This window comes from Podarcis gaigeae, assembly GCF_964106915.1.
Source record: "Podarcis gaigeae genome assembly, chromosome: 4".
Lineage (NCBI taxonomy): Eukaryota > Metazoa > Chordata > Lepidosauria > Squamata > Lacertidae > Podarcis > Podarcis gaigeae.
Genome location: NC_139677.1, coordinates 51,724,526 through 51,744,184, shown reverse-complemented (window position 1 = coordinate 51,744,184; position 19,659 = coordinate 51,724,526). Strand labels below are relative to the sequence as shown.

Below are 19,659 nucleotides of genomic sequence, written 5' to 3'. Positions count from 1 at the left end.
CCCAGTGAATGTATGAAAAAGACTCTCGTTCCTCCTCAAATGGATCTGATGTACATCCTACATGCACCCAAGCCCCACAATTCACATATATACAGGGAATCACCAGCACCTACATATCCGAACTGCAGGAAATGGCAATCAAGGGGCCTGTGCAATATGACAGATTTCCATGTACAAGATTCCCATTTTCAATATGGACAGAGAGGTCCCTGCTTTATTCACACCACTGAGGTCTGATTTTGCATTCCTATGCCAAGCCGATAACACAGGAAGCTGCTAAGCCATCCGTCAACAAGCAATGCAGAGGGGGAAAAGGAGAACCAGATGGAAACATTGTGCTTCCCCTTAAGTGGCTATTGGAAAGTGACACGTAACAGGAGATTCCTTGTAAAATGAAAAATGCTTGAGGTGTACAATGATAGCCAACTAACAGTAACATGTGTTCTTCTTGATAAGGGCTCCTTTTGTGAGGCTGAGTATCCCAATCAGTCTGAAGCCAAAGCTTTGAAATGTGCAGCTGAGGAAGCACATGGAACAAAGTGAAAATGGGCTTCCTCAAGACTGTTTTTTTAGAGGATTTTCCAGTACTGTTTGCAAGGAGCAACACCTGTGTGATTAAAGTTCAGACTGGAATAAAATCATGGCCAATAAAGCACTGCAAAGCTCTGAAAACAACCAGTCTTCTAAACTATTATACAATGGTATAATCAAGTGATATAATCAAATCTAGGCAATTATTAACAAAACTTAACGTATTATGAAAAGAAGCAAAGAAGGATGAGCACTTAATTTATTCATTTTTAAATGGAGACTATTTATAAATCACCAGACTGCATCAATCCAGCCATATTTTTTTGCTTATTTTTTCCTTTGGCATATATAATTTTTCTTGCTCTTTTTTCTTGTGGTTTTTTTTTCTTATTGTCAAAGAGAGAATCAATGGAGGAAGAGAATTGATCTAGCACAAATATGAGCAGTCCTTGTATTTTAAAAGGTCTAGACTAATTTGACCTGCTGTCATACCTGATGGTGTCAGAAGGGCTTGTAATCAGGGAAAGGAACCAGATTTTTAATGAGAAAGTCACCCACCTATTTTTGAATAGAAGATGAAAATACACTGACATAAAAACCGACTTATAAGGCACAGCATAATAGCTGTATTCATGATCCCACTAGGGCAGAGCCACACTATGCATTTAAAGCTTATTCACTGCACATTCACAAAGCATTCTGAGAAATGCAGTTTGTTAAGGGTGCTGGTAATTGCAGCTCGGTGGTGAGGAAACTACAGTTCCCAGGATGCCATGTGCTTTCAATGTGCATTGAATAAGCTTTATATGTACTTCAGTTGCTGCTTGGGGAATCTCCATTCTGTGATCACATCTTAATTCAATGGATGCTCTGGCACACTCTGCAGCAGGGATTTCCTATATTACAGTATTATGAAATCTGATGTTTCTAGATCTTCCCGGTCTGACATTTCTGTTCTTACATGGAAACCTTCTCCAACTTGGTACCCTCCAGATTTTTTGGGAGTGCAGATTTACTAATGCAAATTGCCTTGAGATGTCTAATGAGAAGTGACCCACAGATATCATAAATATCAATAAATAATACTAGCATGGATGTGCTAAAGGCTTGGGCTGATAGGAGTTGCAATCTGGAGGGCACCAGATTGGCAAAACTTGTTTATGGGACCGATCCACTGCTATGAATCACCTCATTACACACAACGCATACGTAAACTTTTTAGTGCTTTAATACATTTTATTAATGTATTAAATACATTATTTATTTAATGTTAAACCACAGAACCTAGGACTTGCCGATCAGAAGGTTGGTGGTTCGAATCCCCATGACGGGGTGAGCTCCCGTTGCTTGGTCCCTGCTCCTGCCCACCTAGCAGTTCAAAAGCACATCAAAGTGCAAGTAGATAAATAGGTACTGCTCTGGCAAGAAGGTAAACAGCGTTTCCATGCGCTGCTCTGGTTCGCCAGAAGCGGCTTTGTCATGCTGGCCACATGACCCGTAAGCTGTACGCCGGCTCCCTCAGCCAATAAAGCGAGATGAGCGCCACAACTGGACCTAACGGTCAGGGGTCCATTTACCTTTACATATTAAATTAAATTGCCATTTAATACAAAACACTGGGTAGAAGTCAATATCATGCTATTACAACTGTTCCATCTGCCACATGCAATGATCCCCCCTCTCCTTCCCCCACGCTCTTTCTGGGGGTCCTCTCATCCTCCCCAGAGCCAATTTCAGGGGGGGCAAGGGCCCCCTTGTGCAAGCTGAAGTCCTTACGCAACACTTCCATTGGTGTGGTGTATTAGATGAACCCTGCACAGTATGTACTTTGAAAATAATTTTTGTTTCCTGTTATCTGTTTTGTGCCTGCACTAGTTAAAGTGAACAGCGCTGCCTCTCGTCCTCCACATCCTTTCTAACCTCAAATATATTTATCTCCCTAAGCCCTTGGGCAGATAAATACACGCCGGGCTCGAAAAGCAAGTGAGGTGATGGAACCAACGCAAGTAGTTAAAATAAACTAGGTCTGCAGTTTTCTTTTCAACTGCTGCTATTGTTGTGATAGTGGCTCCCTTCCGTTCAATTACAGCATGCACAATTTTGCACCTGCAATTAATTGCCGGCATTAATCCTTCTAACTGTGGGCTAAATTGCAGCTGCAGAAGCAGAGACAGTAACTGAAATGCCGCTGAAGATCAGACTAATATATGCCTCACGCATAACTACACCAGACTTAATTCTATGCTTCGCAGGCTTTTAAAAACCTATTATAAGGTAATTAATATCAAATCTACCGGTACTTCTTCAGCCGTCTTTCAAGCTGAGGATACTCTCAGGGGTTCTTTGTCACCTGAACAATCAGCAAGAGCCACACCAGATCTCTAAAGTCTTTTTGGAAGCCCAATCAGACATGTACGAGTTTGTTAAACATGAGCTGGGCTATAGAGAGAGGGTGGGATAGGTCAACTTTTAATATAAAATGGAGCGTACCTGCCTTACTCACTACTGTGCTTTCAGCTGGTTTTCCCCAGCCCACTTCCAGTGCTGAAAGGGAGCCAGGCAGTGGTATTGATGGCAAGCAGCAGAATACCAATGAATATTTAGGGCCGGGGAAATGGTAATGTGTGGAAGCTGAGGTGCCAAATGTGCATGCAGAAAAATCGGAGCTGAACAGTTCATTTACTGAGGCCCCTGTCTGGAAGCACCTGCATTCTCCTAGAGATGAAATTTAAAATAATAATAATGGATTGATTTGAAGGAATGTGAGCACAACTCTGAGTAGAACACTCGGGCACTGCACTACTCCAGTGCCGGATGAATACTTATTTATTTAGTGTTTCCAAGCCAATCTAATTCCCCAAGGAAATCCTTTTGTTTTTCTCAAAGAAATCAGACAGCTGGAAAAAAACAGCAAAAAGAAATCCCTGTTGCTTCAGCATTTCACAGAGCTCCTCAAAGACATGCTCCAAGCCACCTAAGAGCATTTTAGAAAGCATCTTCCCCTAAGATAAAGCAGAGACAGTGACTGACCAGAAACAGACACCATAAATAGGTACGGTTGGCGCATACATGGTTAAGTGAGAAATGCAGGCCCCTATTGGACAGTGCCTATGCCGTCACTGGCAGTGAACTTCCTTTCCCAAAGCTGCGTCATTACGTGAATGGTTAGAACATTTGATTGAGAATTGCTCGCCTACTAGGAGTATTTTTTCAAAACATAGCTCTAAAAGCAGCCCTGTACTGCTGTCTTTCCATTTAAAAAGAAAATTTAGTATGGGGGTGTTTATACTGTCTGTGCATATGTAACACTGGAGAACTCATTCAACCTCTTCCCCTTTCCTCCCAATGGTGAACAGCAACATCTTGAGGGACAACAACCTTCCTCCTTTCTCCACCAAGAGGGGATAAGCCCTACTTGGGTCACTCAGTTCCCATGGAGCAGGAGTAGAACTACTTTCTCACCCTCACCAGTTATGCAGCGGCAGCATACCTAGAGAAGGAAGCCTGTCATACACATGTAGGGTTGTTCACACAATGAGGAGAACCTGTGTACATAGATAAAACTCCCCTTTACAGACAACACATGTTGGTGGGGTGCCAGCAGGGCCACTGGGACAAGGGGCACTTGTGGCAGCTTCAAAAACTTATTATTTCATGGACAAAAGCTGTAACTTGCATGGCAGAGAATTCCACACGTTACTTTTTTCTGTCCAAAGGACAGTATCCAAGCCCTTGCACTGAAAAACCAGGCAACTGGCTTAGTACTGCATCTGAAATATATTTCTGATATATTGCACCTGGAGCTCTCTCTCTCTTTTTAAAGAGAATGAATACATTCTGGAGTCTTAAAAAAGAAAAAATACAACTCACGTGCTCATAACAAATGCAATACTATATTTCATGTGCTTTATATTCATTTAAGCACACAAAGCACTGACCTAACAATGAAAAGAACAAAGAGCACCAGCATGCAAATATTCTCCTTTATCCTTCCCAACAAAGAATCCACCTATTTGCCTCACAGAATGTGGGTGTGTAACTAAGCAGTGAGTGCTTAACTAGGAAGCAGCAGCTCTGACACAAACAGAACCGTCAGAATGAGAGTTTGTGCTGTACCAAAACACGGTCACAGACTCTTTAATAGACCCTTTTAAGTTGCAATTTGAAGTTTCTTTAGAGCACAGCCTTCCACATGATGACAATCTCATTTGGAATAGTTTGGACAAAGGAAAGGGAAGAATTACCTACTTATAACTGAACATTCTGATTACAGGCACCAATTTGTACAGCACAAAATGTGACAATTGTTTGGGTGAGTGTTCTGGGCATGGGTTTTATCTGGAACAGGACACCCAGGCGTTTTGATGAAAACTCTTACGAGACAACAAAGGAGTCTGGGACACTCCAATATTTCATTGTGATACCACACAGACTACTTTTTGCCAGGAGCACAGCAAATAAAAGGAATTGCGGATTGCTACTGGACTACAAGGGTTACTTGGCAGTATCTTCCATGCTTTTCAGAAAGACAATACCCAGCTATTACTTTAAAAGTTCACAGGTTAAATCACTGTTCTCCAACAAAGTAGTTCTGTTAGCTCAAGGGTTTCCTTTTATGTAATGCAACTTGTCCACTTCCCACACCCCCTCCGGAGGGTTGGGGAAAACTGCAGAACAGATTTAGGGAGCGTGCATATATTAGTGAAAATAACACACCAAAATGCACTCTATTTGGGGAAATTGCTTTGCAAAAATGTGGCAAAACATACACATCCCAAACAGTGTATACTTGGAGAAATTCACACTAAAATGCTGGACTTTCATGAGGGCTTTGTAAAGAAAATCACAAACTGATGTGGGAATGTGGAGAACTGAACTTAAGACCGCAAAAGCTTAAAACTCAAGGCAAACTTAACAGGCTGAGATTCAACACTGTGTGTAGACAAGCTTTGTGTAACAATTGCAAGTTGAGTTCAGAATCTACCTCAAGGACTTGGATGGCTCCAAGCCAGGAGCTGCCCATGTCCTGTGGGGGGTTTAGACTCTGAACATTACAAACGTCAAAATTCCCTTTGGTTTCAGAAGCAGTGTGGAAGGCAATGACTTACTGCTCGAGAAAAGGCACCGCAATGATATGCTGCATGCACAGAAGCACTTGTGCAATTGTTTTGATCCAGGTCTGGAAACCCTGCCCATTAGACATTGCCAGCAGGAGCCTCATCAAACCTATAGCCTTTTCTTTCATCTTTTTCTTGATTGTACTATGCATTTTCCAGGTACGTTCTCAACAGGCCTCCTGATGAGAAATGCCATTCAAAAGCAGCTGGGGCAATCACTACCTGTAACTGTCTCAACCTTATGAAATGGAATTCTGAATACCTTGAAACAGCTGAGATGCACAGGCAGTCTTCTAAGTGACAGAATGCTGTGACCACATTTTACGGCTTGTTTACAGCATATTATTCATTCAGTGATATGCCGCTTGTATGCCAATATGGTATATACTGTATCAGAACACTTCAGCGCCTCTCACATTCTAAAGCAGAATCTATGAAATAAAATCCTTTAACTTTGTATTATTTTAAAAAAAGACACTCAAGCTGGCAAGTTGCAGTCTAAATCACATCTCAAAACTATGGATACTTCTTCCCATAGTAAAAAGGTGACCTTAATTTAGTTCAAAAACAAACAAACCCACCCATCCAGCTATCAATCAGAGATTCCTTCTAGAGAAAATTGCCCCGTTGTCAAAGGACAACTCCAGCAATGGAATCCAATTTTTGGTCCATCTTACACTACAAAGTAAGGTAAAAGTAAAGGATGGTTAAGTCCAGTCAAAAGCAACTATGGGGTTGTGGCGCTCATCTCGCTTTCAGCCAAGGGAGCCAGTGTTTGTCCACTGACAGTTTTCCGAGTCATGTGGCCAGCATGACTAAACTGCCACTGGTGTATGGAAGACCGTGACGAGTGTCAGAGTGCCTAGAAATGCTGTTTACCTTCCTGACGCAACGGTACCTATTTATCTACTTGCACTGGCGTGCTTTCGAACTGCTAGGTTGGCAGGAGCTGGGAGCTCACCCCGTCGCAGGGATTAGAATCGCCAACCTTCCGATCAGCAAGCCCAAAAGGCTCAGTGGTTTAGGCTGATTGGTTTAGACTACAGCGCCACCCGCGTTCCAACACAAAGTAACTCATTACCTTCACTGTGAAGATATTGTGTCTCCACCAGTTTAAATGCACTGGAGGAGAACTGTGGTTATGGAGGGACTCCACAGTTATGATTTATTGCACAATGAAGACACATTATGAAAGGTGAGCTCTGAGAATTATCCAAGGATATTTTGGCTTTGGTCATTTACATCCTTAGCTAGTAACTAGAACAGCCGAAAGGATCACTTCCAACTGGAAGGGGAAGCTAAACTCCAGGGTTGCGTGGCACAACAGGATGCAGTGAGCTCCTCAGATCCCCCTGGGGATTTTTGCCTCATAAATCCTGGCTTTTCCCTGCCTGAACCTCCTTGCTGTCGACAGAGGGCAGCAAGGAGCAACCACCATTGACTTGTGAAGTGACTGGAAACCTCCTCCATCCATTCCTGCTCTCCACCTTCTTTCTGGCCAGAGGAGGACTGAAGGACGTACGGTAGGAATTGTTGGGTGAGCTTTAGGGGCCTGTACTGGACAGAGGGTTCTCACTTTGGCTTATGTGGCACATGTACGGAAACAGAACCAAGAAAGGCTTTCAGCTTGGAGGAGCAAGTTTTGCAGTGTGTCCTCTTCCTCGCCATGCATCACAATGTCATCACCCAATGACATCTACGCTGACAGTCAAGGTAAGCAGCTAGAAAGAGTTTGGAGAGGACATATTTATCACTGACAAGGTAAGGAAGTGTCACCATAATAAGGCTAAGACGTGTTAATATTTGCACTTTGTGGAAAATATCAAGCCAGCTTGTTCTTCAGTGTGCCAAGTGATTCAGTCGTTCTCAAACCAGCTTCTTCCAATGCACTGCAAGTCACAACCAAATTTTGCACTGAGCAAGGATGCTGCTCATGTTTTGAGCTTCTTTGTCTGCCCATTTGATTCATGCTGCGGGTCCTTTCTCTTACTCTTCTGCTGCTGAAGTCTCTCTTCTTTCTTTTGGAGGTAAACAGCCATGTTATCAAAAGAAGCCTTGTAGAGATTTTGGTAGCAACTTTCTTTGCCAACAGAGCCTGTAGAAGAGAGAATTGGAACAGGCTCATAGGCATGTGTTTTCCACGCACTGAGGGTCTGTTTTCTGTGCATGTCAAGAAAGGGGACTTAAAACCTTAAAATCTGAATTTGTACAACCAATAATAAGCCAATGTGAGTACTAAAGGGGCACTGGGTGCTTTGGGAAGGAGAAAATAGGCAACCACAAATGCTAAGAAAGTAATTGCTTTGTTAGATCAGGCCGTGGTCTTGGCTTTCTGCCTTGAACTGTCATCATGATTTTGGGGTTTTTTTAATGACATTAATTAGTACGCTGCCCCGTTACCCCACAGAAGTCAAATGTGTTATAAGAGAAGCTGATCTGGCTCAGTAGAGAAGATAATAAAAAATAATAATTTACATATCTATTAGCCTTTCCACTTGACTGGACAACATTAAGGCTTTGCTAGATTTTCTTTTCAGCAACAATTCATTCAAGGTTTAAATATTCCTCTCCCATCTCGTAACAGAAGAGAAATTGTGATTGTCTGCTGAAGAACTATCAAAGCTGAAGGGGGGCAGACAGCTATTAACATTTTGACAATAAAAAGATAACTACCTTTTCTATAGGGGTAAAGACACTAATTAAGCATCTGGAACAGGACTCAACTATCAAGCTCCCTTGTGCTAATTAGCTGCAATAATCACTGTAATCTTAATAGCCCCTTTCCCCTAACTGCTGATACACTTAGGATCTCTGCATGGAACTATAATTTGAGATCTAGGAAAACTATTTTGCTGTGTTCTCACATTATTCAATGGTTCTTTTGAGGGTACTATCGATTAGCTGGATTTTTTAGATCTCACCTGACCTCAACAGCTCAAGGCAGCATGTAACAAAAACCAAAAAAGAGCCAGCTACCAAAGTATATTACTTTCTCTTTTCCACAATAATGAGGAACCTTAGCATCTTTGCCACATGACCCCACCCTGTTGCAAAGGTTTCTGGGAATGTACACTCGGTCCAAGTGCTTAGGCTACTGGACCAAGACAAAGGTGTATCCATCACGGTCTTGTGGCTATAAATTGCAAAGTTGCCTAGTGGATAACAAGTTGGGGGATGATTGTTCATCATTACAGATTTTCTCAACATGGGAATTCCCGATTAGCTTTCAAATTATGTTAAATGTAACATCAATTAGCCTTTGGCCGATTAAACAATCTATGGCCATTTAACCTGTGGGAGGGGTTATTGTTTTTGTTCTTTACTGTTATATGTATTTTTGTATTTCTATATTGTAAACCACCTTGTGAACCTCAGATGAAGGGTGGCATAGAAAATAAATTAATAATAATAATAATAATAATAATAATAATAATAATAATAATAATACCCTGGCTTTATAATACCCTTTCCACTCCCTTTCTCCCTCACATAATTACTCCAAAGGCTTGCCCAACATGCCAAATCTCAGCTGACAGCAGGGATGGGTGAACTTCCATGCAATTGCAGTCTCAGAACCAAGCCTCCTCAAATGGACAAGGCTCTTATCTAAAAGGTTACTTTTTATGAATGCTGTGAGATGCACTCTACTCAAATCCTACCTTGACACCCCCTATAACAGTGTCTTCTTGGCCTTTATACTCAACCGCCTTACCTTCAAACGCTGCCCAGTTGTCACGGATGCACTTTGACATTTTAATCAACCCTCTCTCTTCAGTAGAAGACTGAAAAAAGGAAAGAAGGACACCTCTTGAAATCCCCATACAGGGAACCATGTGCTGGGCACAGCCCTCCCAAAATCTTCCATGATTTGCCCCAAACCGTGTTTGTGTGTTTTGTGCGTTTTGTGCGTGTGTGTTTCAATCTTTTCACAAAGAGAAACTGACAACAAAAGAAGGAACAGGCATTCCACTCGTATTTTTAGATAAAGTAGCCCTATGTCACTGTTGTCTTGATCACCAGGCTGAGCTCTGGCATTGTGCCTTAGGCTGCTGTATATTGACCAGCATGAAAAATAAAAATGAAACATGCTATTTGATTGGGCAACCATAGCTGCACCATGTTCTTCTCAAGCTTGAGAGTGTTTATTGAAAACTGGTAACACTGTCAAAGGATGTTGCCAAATGGATCCAGCCAGTGCTACCTAGCCTTATGTGCAGATATTAAATAACTGACTCCCAAGCCAGCTCCAGTTCAATACCCTTTTCCTATATGAGTATCCCAAAGTTCTTTGCCTGACACCATAGCAGGGGAAGCCCAGCTGTAACCAGAAAGCTCCTCTCACCTGCCATTGTCCATTCACAGGTTGATAGAACAGAAGAGGTGTTTGCATGTCCTCCTGCAGAATCCAGAGCCCCCCTGTTTTCTCAAATGCAATGGCCCAGCCTTTGCAGATCAAGGGGATGTTCTGTTTGTGAATGAGTTTCTGAGCCTTGGGGTCAAGCTGGAAGATGGAAACTGTGGGAAGACTTTTCAGAAATGATCAATAATGATTAGGGCTATCATTTTTACAGAGCAAATTTTGCACGCCAAGATTGCCTAGCAGGTTAAAACACATCAATCAAAACTCTTAGAGACCTTGTGTAAAGTGATTGTTGATTTGCCCTGAATTTCACATAAGGCTTAAATGTACAGATTCCTTCTGGTCTTGGCCAATGCTTGCAATATGATCACCTCGTAGAGCAGGGATGGGGAACCTGTGAGGCTCCAGAAGTTGCTGGACTACAGTTCCCATCATCTCTGACCTAGGGCTGGGGCTGATGGGAGTTGGAGTCCAACAACATCTGGAGAGCCAAAAAATTCCCATCCCTGTTGTAAACTTTGGGTCTCACTCCTTGTGAGTGATTGTTTATAAGGTCCCCTTATGGTTCTCCCTGACCAACAAGAATGTTCAGTTCATGGCAGCACACATCTCAGATATATGCAGGGGAATTGCCCATGTTCTAAGAAGAGATTTCCAAACATGCCATGGATACAACAAAGCTAATGTAGCGATACGAGCATCAACCAAAATCACCTTCATTATATTATATTAACTCAGACAGGCTTAATATTATTGAAGCAAAATATCATTATCATGAACAAAGAAAAATCCACATTCTAGGTGGCCATGACTACACTGCTTCCACAGTAATTTTAAAGCAACAGATATCTGACATGCCTAATAATGAAATTATGTAATTTGGCTGTTGCTTCCACAGTAATTTTAGATATTATTTTCCTCTTACCAGTCATATAAAATGGCAATGTAATTTCCTTCACAACAATAGGCTGTCCTGGAGACTGCATATTTCTGAGGAGGGAAAAGGAGATGCAATTAGAAACTTCTCAGGCAAGAGAGTTTGTAGGGGAAGAAGGTAACAAAGAGAAAGCCTTCATGTCAAATTCAAAAACCCTCTTCAGGTGTTCAAAGGTCCATACTCAAACTGGATAGGGAGTTTGAGTTTCCCAGCCCTCTCCTCTCCTTTTCAAGTTGAGCATGAAGTTCCGGAGGGGGCAATTCTAACTGGATTTAGTTGAACATGGTTAGAATCCTTCCCACAACTAGGAACTATGTACAGTTGCTGTAGCATAACTGTTGGGAGAGGAGGAGGTGAGGCCAGCATTCAAGCTCCCCACCCCGGTTTGAGTCCCCAAAAATTATTCTGAATGCCTGAGGACTAAAGTCTTAATCTAAAGCAGAATACTATTTGCAGCGAGTCACACATCACGGCCAAACTGCACAGCCCTCTTCCACATTCTTGTCCTGAATCAAAGGCAGGCAGGTGAAAGGGAAGAGTAAATGTGCAAGACTGAAGGTGCATGACCATATTTAAATGGTGGATCCCAAGTATGCAAAAGTGTGTGCGGGGATGATGACAAAAAGTTGTCTCCAACACCCAGCACTAGTGAAACCAATAAGGGAAGCCTATAACCAAAATAATTACCTTCCTAGGTAAACTGGAAGCTCTCATGTTGGTATTCAGGGTTGGCCCGGCTTTCCTAGATATTATTATGCTGGGATAATCTAACCTTATACTTGTGTGAGGTTAACAAAAAGAAAACAGAAATATTCTCAAAATTAGTTTTCAGTTTATTTTTGCCCGTGATTTTTGTTTGCATGTTTGGTTCTCTTCTTTGCTTGGACACTTAATGCTGGATGATGACCCACAGGAAGCCACAGTTTGATCTAATGGGTTGGGTGCCTGCCTTCTTCTCACATTATAACTCAACTTCTGGATGCAATTGCTGCCCTTACAGCACCAGCCCATATGCCCCTTAGGAAGAGAGGTATGCAATTTTAGCATATCACCAATTCAAGTAAAAAAAAAAAAAAGGTTGACAATTAAATGAAGGATGAAATAGATTCTGAAGTGTTTTTTTAAAAAAAAATAAATACATCTGCAAACACCTGGAGCTATTTCACTCCAGACCAACAGCTTTTCTGAGCAGCGCAATGATTTTATTCTCAATGTAATCTTGGGGAGAAAGGCGGCCAAAAGGTTTGTGGTGCTTTGCACATTGTGTTGCAGAGCTACAAAAAGCCCTCCTTGTCATTCTGGGATTAGATTTTCTGTAGTTTAAAATTTACTCTCACCTCAGCTACACATACCATTCTGAAAGCAAGATTGCCTGGAAAGATAGATAGATAGATAGATAGAGAAAGAGAGATTCACATGTTCACAGAAAAACGCATTACCTTCTCATTTGGGGGAGCCTCAGATGTACTCAAACTACTCAGATGACAGCAGTGCACTTCCTTCCCACTTTTGTATTCCCAGAGCCTCAATGTGCAGTCCTGGGGAAGGGGGTACAGTTCAAAAGAGAGAGGCTGATTAACACCGCTTCTGTCAAGAAGACGACAGCCACACGTGCATACACACACTCTCAAAAGAATCGGATACCTGAGGCCCCTCAGATGTTGCTGGGCCACAGCTCCTATCAGCACGGCCAATGGTCAGGGATGATCAAAGGGCCAAGCTTTAAATCCCCACAAAGCCATGACATAGCTCACTGACTGAGAGACAATGACTGGTCCAAGGTCAATGCCACAGGATTGTTGGAAAGATAAAAGTGGGAAGAGAACCATTTATGCCACTTTGAGCTCCTTAGAGGAAAATATGGGACAGAAATGCAACAGTGATAATAAAATAAAAAAATGGGAGTTGTAGTTGAGCAACATGTGGCAGATCTCAGGTTCCTCAGTCCTACTCTATGAAGTGAAAAAGGCCTGTTCTTAAATGCATTCGACTTTAAATGGCAAAACCACCCAACACAAAAATGCAGCAGTGTTCTGTGAACATTCATTGCAGTTATGTTTTACATTTCCTTATTATGGTAATTGGAGTTAGATGATCCTAAGCACTTTTTAGATGATTTTTTTAGATGATTTTCTAAAGCACTTAGAAAAGTTGGTAGCTTCCTCCTCACCTCCCTAAAGGATGCTCCTGTTCCAGAAAAGTGTTTAGAGAAGGAACATAAAGCAACTACAGTATTTTACCCTCAGCAAGGGAGGAAAATATGTAAGCAACCTACTAAAATTCCAGATGTAAAATGCCTCACACAACATACATACCCCAGAAGCTGATAAGAGAAGTTCTGGATAGTTTGGTATTACAAATATTTTGCTGACAAATCTAGGAGAGAAAAAAAGGTCAATGTTTGTGGTGTACACTCCTAATGCAAGCAAAAAGTAATAAAGTGTGAGGTGAAATATCAGCATAGCAACAGAAGGCTCTACACTGGATTAGATCACTATGTTATCTTTTAGGTCAGGAAAAATGCACACGAACCAATTAACTACCAGTATCACTGTTTAGAAAATAGATTAGAAAGAGCAAAACCCAAACGATGAAAAAGTGCCAGAGCAGCACATTATAGAGAGTTTTCTGGGACAGGGGAAGATTGTGGTGCAGTATCCAAATGTACTCAATAATGAAAGCCACCTGACATGAATTTTGATTAATAGAGAGTTGGAAAGGCTCCACTGCGTGAATTTGTGTAAGTGGGAGCTCAACTCCTAATGTTGTCCTTATCTAACAGAACCAAGAGCTTCAAGGGATGCAGCATCTCAGTGTTGCTGGACTCCAGCTCCAGCCAATCCCATGAACCCCAGCACACATGGCCAATAGACAGGGACTGTGGGGGGTCACAGTCCATCAACATTGACAGGGCACCCCATTGGCTAGCTTGCTGTGTAGCACTGATCTTAAAATATGTCTTCCTACCTCCCCTCTCCCCGCCCCCCTTACAAATAGGCCGTTCTTCCCTTTTCCTCATGTTGCAGACTTTCTACAACTTCACTTACTCTCTGTGTCCCAGGCAGAAGGACACAATGTTATGTGGTGCTCTAGTCAAACTAACTCGTATCTTCTCATCACGGTCAGCGGTCAGGATATACTGGTCATCGGGACTCAGCGCCTAATGACACAACACAGGTCACCATGAAACAGCCCAGGAGGCTTTGCAGCATGCAGACACATATGGGAAATAAGTACACATCTACCAGTTTGGTTTCAGATTGACAAGACTTGGAAAAAAGTCTACAAAAGTCTTGAACATTTTGCTGGCCTGTTTAGTTTCACTTGTCTGTGCTTATTTGTAACACACTGTGACACACAGAAAGAACTACATTTTCTTCCAAATTACAAGTTCTCCTGAAGTGAGTAAGAGTCCCTTGGAGATGACCCTTACTCACTGCAGGCAGAAAAACTAGGGGTTATTGACAATCCTGCCACACAAAACATTAAAATGTTGGTTAAATTTATGATGCAAGCAAAAGCTGAGTAAATTTTAAATAAGTGATAACCAAAGATGATAATAATCTGGCTATCTATCTGGTTTTGCTCAGAGCAGACACATTGAAAATAATGAACAGGACTAACTTAGGTCCCTTAATTTTAATGGCATTACTCTGAGTAAAACTTAGTTGACTATCATTCATTGTTTTCAAAGGAGGTAGCTGAAACTTCATATTTAACAATAGATTTACAACCCAAACTTATTTTAGATATCTTGAACATTTTTATACTATTCAAACCCATTCAAACCAAGTCTTCTGGATTGTTCACAAAACAATATAAAGGAATAGTCAAACACAGAACACACGTTTATGTTGAAAATACTTTTGTTGAGTTCACTGAGCTTTTTCCACTGTAACTGTGCAGACCCAATGAATTCAGGGAAATTAATTTAAAATGAACATGCTTAGGACTGGGCTGTATATTTATGCTTGGGACTCTTCTTTAAATAAACAGAGATGGTATTGAGCCAGAAATTGCATACATACCACATCCAATAGAAGAGACAAGTGACCAAGTTCAATTGTTCCTGCATTTTCAGGCTCTGTTGTTGAGTACGAATAGACATCACCTGATTTGTCAGCAACTAGTATCTTATCTTCTGCAGCTGTTATAATCAGGGAAGTACATCTTCTAATGACAGACCTGGAATGAAGAATTGACACTAATTAGGGTCCAAAACTTCCTCTTTGGAAGGTTAGCCTTTATAGCTAATTTATGTTTGCACATCACATTCTGACTGCTAAATTTGGGGGCAGGGAGGCATTTTCCCAGAGAATGGTCACATTATTTGCATGAAGATCTGCAGAAACTAAAAGAAATGAACAATGTGTTTGGATCATGTCACAAACTTTATAGCAGAACAAACCTATATGAATTGACTCCTTACTAGTAAGTACCTGAAAAGGGTTATTGGTAGCCAGGGGAAAGAAGGCACTGCAGGTACAGAATTTTAGAAAGCCTGCCCTTTGGTCTTTCTGGAAGTGGAAACAGAAGATCTCAAAAGAGAAGGGCATAATAATCCCAGTGAGAATCCAGCACCAAAGGAGTTTAAAGGGTATGCATGCAGCACAGTTCTAAATCCTAGGAATAAAATTCATTTATGACCACTCTTAACCTGACCTTAATCTTAATCCCACTTTAACCCTACTCTTATTCCCATCACCACACACTGGACTAGCAAAAAAAGGACTCCTTTGCTTTGTCCCTATTTTTTCCCAACTTTTAAATGAATATAATTTGACATCTTCACCCACAATGTAAGCTCTTTTTAGAGCTGAAAGGAAAGTATAGAAACATTTTTTTAAAATAAACAAACTTCTGACACCAAAATAAATTTCTGTTCTTCATAATGGGTTGGGAGGCCCTTTTATCTGAATTACAGAATGGATATAATGTATAAAGTCACAATATAGAGAGTTCATGATCGGGTACCTGTGAAATCTTGCACATTTTTAGTGAGGATTATCATGACAAAGAACAAAGTGATTGTGAAATCATCTGAGTTTCAAAAACAACTTGCAATGTAGTGCAACAAAGTTAATAACTTATGTTACAAGGCTGCTCTTCAGCTGTAATTCTTAGAGCGGCTTACAATAAACACATAAAATAAAATAATGCAAACAAATAGCAGGCAGCTAAAACCAGCATAAAGCACAGCAGGCTAAAACCAAATTTTATTTAATCTCTTCAAAACATTCCAAAATTTAATCACCAATTTAGCTTAAGCCTTTTGTGAACTGAAAAAAGAACTAGGTGCACTGTAATGACAGAGTTTTAGACTTGGGTGAGGGAGATCTGAGTGACTTTGACCAAACAACATAGGTTGCCCATCCCTGCACTAGAGGAAGTGAAAGACACCAATAATTGCTAACTTTTCTATCAGTAAAGTTAAATATATCTGATCAGTTACAGAAAATGATCAAGAAATGTAAAGAAGTTTGTTTTAAAACAGCTCTTAATTATATTTGGGCACAAATATTTCTCCTGAAATGCCTTCCTTTCCATACCTTACACTCAGACATTCCCAAGACGGTTTCGTACGAAAAAGGATCAGTCGTTTGTTGTCATCAGTCAGAGCAAAGTAGGTTCCTGATGAAGAAAACGTGCAGGCAAGGATATCATTACTTGCTTCACTCGCTGACTTTCCATCATCTCTAAAAACAACGAGAAAGAAAAAAAATGTTTAAGACCTAGAGGTTTTGCACCCAGTTACTTCAGACTGCTAAGAACAGCAATTGCTATTTAGTAGGTTTGATCAATACAACATTTCTTTATTTACTAGAGTATCTGTACTACTAAGTCAATAGATACCTTATGGAATTATGTTTTCTATAATTTCAGAGGGTATCCTTCCTTCCGATATCCTTCCTTCCACTAGTGTGCAGTAAGATCAGATTTAAAAAAAAACTTTACACACCAAATCCTTTCTTATAAACAATGGTGAAGGCAGCACTCATGGTCGAAATAGAGATGTCTATAGCCCACCCCCCAAATGACCACTTAAGAAAGTGGCAGATGATGAGGTAGCAGCAAAGAGACATTCCTTCTTATTTTTTAAAAAAACCAAAAACATTTTATGGCTAGGGGGCAGCCAGGAATATACATGGTTGCAGATATTCACTGTACTATTTTTACATTAAAATAGCTGAACAGTACCAGTGTGGTGTAGTGGTTAAGAGTGGTAGACTCGTAATCTGGTGAACCAGGTTCGCGTCTCCGCTCCTCCACATGCAGCTGCTGGGTGACCTTGGGCTAGTCACACTTCTCTGAAGTCTCTCAGCCTCACTCACCTCACAGAGTGTTTGTTGTGGGAGAGGAGGGGAAAGGAGATTGTTAGATGCTTTGAGACTCCTTAGGGTAGTGATAAAGCTGGATATCAAATCCAAACTCCTCTTCTTCAGTACTCATTCCCAAGTAAATGCACTGAGCATCAGGGCAGCAGAAGCAAGCACCATTTTATCTGTGTAGGTGCTATGATTTAAGCGATTTTTAAAAATGACAAACTGCATATGCCCAGCACACTTTTTATTATTAGGGTAGTCAAATAGTTTTTTGCTTGGTATATTTCTCTAACTGATCAGCGATGTGGAAGCACTTGTAAAGTGTGGAATGGTGGTGGAAGGGAGAAATTTTAAATTATGTAGTTCACAACTGAAGAAAAACACACGACCATTTAAAACCCCATCCCATACCTGACAATTGAGTCCAAGGTTTAGAATCACTTAGCTGCATCACTGCATATAAGTAGTTTGTATTCCTCAATTTGTTTTTGTATTTTATGTGACACTGGTGGTAGCGGCAACATTTATTCTCAGCTACAAACAACTCTAAGAGATGTAAATGTCATATTCAACAGAGTTTCTGAATAAATGGGAATGCAGTGGATTTCCTACTGCAGATTAAGGAAAATTTAAACAGTCTTACCCTTGATTCTGTTGAAGTTTCTGTTGAAGTTTCTCTGTTGCTGTGGAACAGTCATAAATGAAAATATCTTCATTCCTGGAAATTATATAATTACATCAGGTCAGTATTTTCCAATAAGCATAGTATCAGTTGTGTCTCATCTTACTTACCATGCCTTTTTAAACAGTAAAATTTCAAAATTAATGAGGTTTTCGGTTTCATTTTATTGCAGAGGAACATACAGTGGTACCTCGGGTGACATACGCTTCAGGTTACAGACTCCGCTAACCCAGAAATAGTACCTCGGGTTAAGAACTTTGCTTCAGCATGAGAACAGAAATTGTGCAGCAGCGGTGCAGCAGCAGCAGGAGGCCCCATTAGCTGAAGTGGTGCTTCAGGTTAAGAACAGTTTCAGGTTAAGAACGGACCTCTGGAACAAATTAAGTACTTAACCCGAGGTACCACTGTATAGACTTGGAAAATACTAGGGCAGAAAATGCAGTGAAGTTTTAGAATCTTTTATGAAAAGTATCTTTTACATGGTTCTTTTTTTTCAAACTTCTGCATTATGACCACAGATGTCAGCACCTCTATACAGTAAATGTAATTAAATGGTTCGTTATTTATTGGCCGGAGACTGATACAGAGCTTCCTTATATCATAGTTTTATACATGTCCACTCAGAAGTATATCCCATTGAGTTAAATGGGATTAACCCATTTCACGGTTCAATCACAGAATCCCTCTATTAAGAGGGATCAGGTAGTAACCATGGGAAGTTAGAAAACAATAGGAGTGGAGACCTATTGTCAGTACTGACAATACACTGTCTACCTAGAGACTCAAAATAAAGTAGAGACTCAAAATAAAGCAGCTCATTATATAATATCTTGAAACCCAAGTGATCATATATTTTCAGAAAAGCAGTGGGTAATACATTCTCCAAAGCAGAAAATGTGCAGAAAATAAGAAGCAGAGAACGTGCGTACTCTGATTACTTTTACTCCTGAAAGCATTATCTATTTTGGAACCTTTTTAACAGGAAGAAACATGTAAATTCAATCATCCTAAATCTATAAGGCTGGGAAAAGGCTGTCCACCCCCTTTATCCGACCAGCATTTCATTTGTCGGAAGAGCACTGCAGCCTATTTCCTCTAATTATATAGATCAGCGTTGTCATTCAACTTTTCTAAGCTGACCAGCATTATGCACACTGACCAGCTGCCTGGATAAACTGTATGCACACGCCGCCGGTTATTGATCCTGACCCACTGTGAGTATAAAAGTGGGGCAGCTTTGAAGTAACTGATCAGAATTAAAGGGTGCACCCGGTTACCGCTTTACACACTCCCCTTCTCACACAGCCGCTGCCTTACAGCGGAATCTTAACCGTGCCTACTCAGAGTAAGTTCAATAGTAAATGCGGTTAGGGCTGCAGATATATAGACAGGAGGACGGGAGAGCGAGGCTAGAAGAGGCTGAACAGGAGCTCCTCGGCCCGGTTTCACTCACCCCGGCTCGTTGTAAAGGGCCGCCAAGAGCTTGGCTCCACCGGTGACCACCATCAGGTCCCCGCAGACCGCCAACTCCGGGGAAGAACCCGCAACCCCGGCGGGGTCAGCCGCCTCCATGCCCGACAACAGAGCCGCGTGCAGGAAACCACATAGCCGTCGCCGGTAAATGACGTCACTGCAGAACTCCTTGGCAAGGGCCCCTCCTCCCCTGTTGAGGAACGGGAATCCCCACCTCTCCCTCGCCGTCACCCAGC

The 19,659-nt window shown here is 41.3% G+C and overlaps 1 protein-coding gene across 3 annotated transcripts; it reads right to left on the bottom strand.

The window, feature by feature from the left end:
• Window positions 1–1,746: 1,746 nt before the first annotated feature.
• Window positions 1,747–19,579, bottom strand: WDR4 (WDR4 tRNA N7-guanosine methyltransferase non-catalytic subunit). 3 transcript variants are annotated; one of them, XR_014563358.1, is made up of 12 exons: window positions 19,404–19,579; window positions 17,912–17,986; window positions 16,495–16,641; window positions 14,974–15,130; window positions 13,993–14,105; window positions 13,261–13,321; window positions 12,385–12,483; window positions 10,934–10,998; window positions 9,991–10,174; window positions 9,361–9,430; window positions 6,470–7,743; window positions 1,747–2,033 (listed from the first exon to the last, which is right to left on the bottom strand). XR_014563358.1 is itself a non-coding variant. In XM_083735071.1 (11 exons), exons 1-11 carry the CDS (start codon window positions 19,520–19,522, stop codon window positions 7,580–7,582), a joined length of 1,254 nt encoding a protein of 417 aa, XP_083591197.1. In that variant the 5' UTR covers window positions 19,523–19,579; the 3' UTR covers window positions 4,636–7,579. The 3 variants fall into 3 exon arrangements, 2 of the variants coding, with proteins under 2 accessions (XP_083591197.1, XP_083591198.1); XM_083735071.1 differs by lacking the exon at window positions 1,747–2,033 and having other exon boundaries at window positions 4,636–7,743; XM_083735072.1 differs by lacking the exon at window positions 1,747–2,033 and having other exon boundaries at window positions 4,636–7,743; window positions 16,495–16,576.
• Between the last annotated feature and the right edge of the window lie 80 nt (window positions 19,580–19,659).

Coding starts and splice junctions, on each gene's coding strand:
- WDR4 (XM_083735071.1), bottom strand. CDS start 19,522: ATGGAGGCGGCTGACCCCGCCGGGGTTGCGGGTTCTTCCCCGGAGTTG. Junction 14,106..14,973: donor TGTCTCTTCTATTGGATGTG/GTATGTATGCAA, acceptor TTGTGTCATTAG/GCGCTGAGTCCCGATGACCA. Junction 10,175..10,933: donor ATTGCCATTTTATATGACTG/GTAAGAGGAAAA, acceptor ATTTCTGAAAAG/TCTTCCCACAGTTTCCATCT.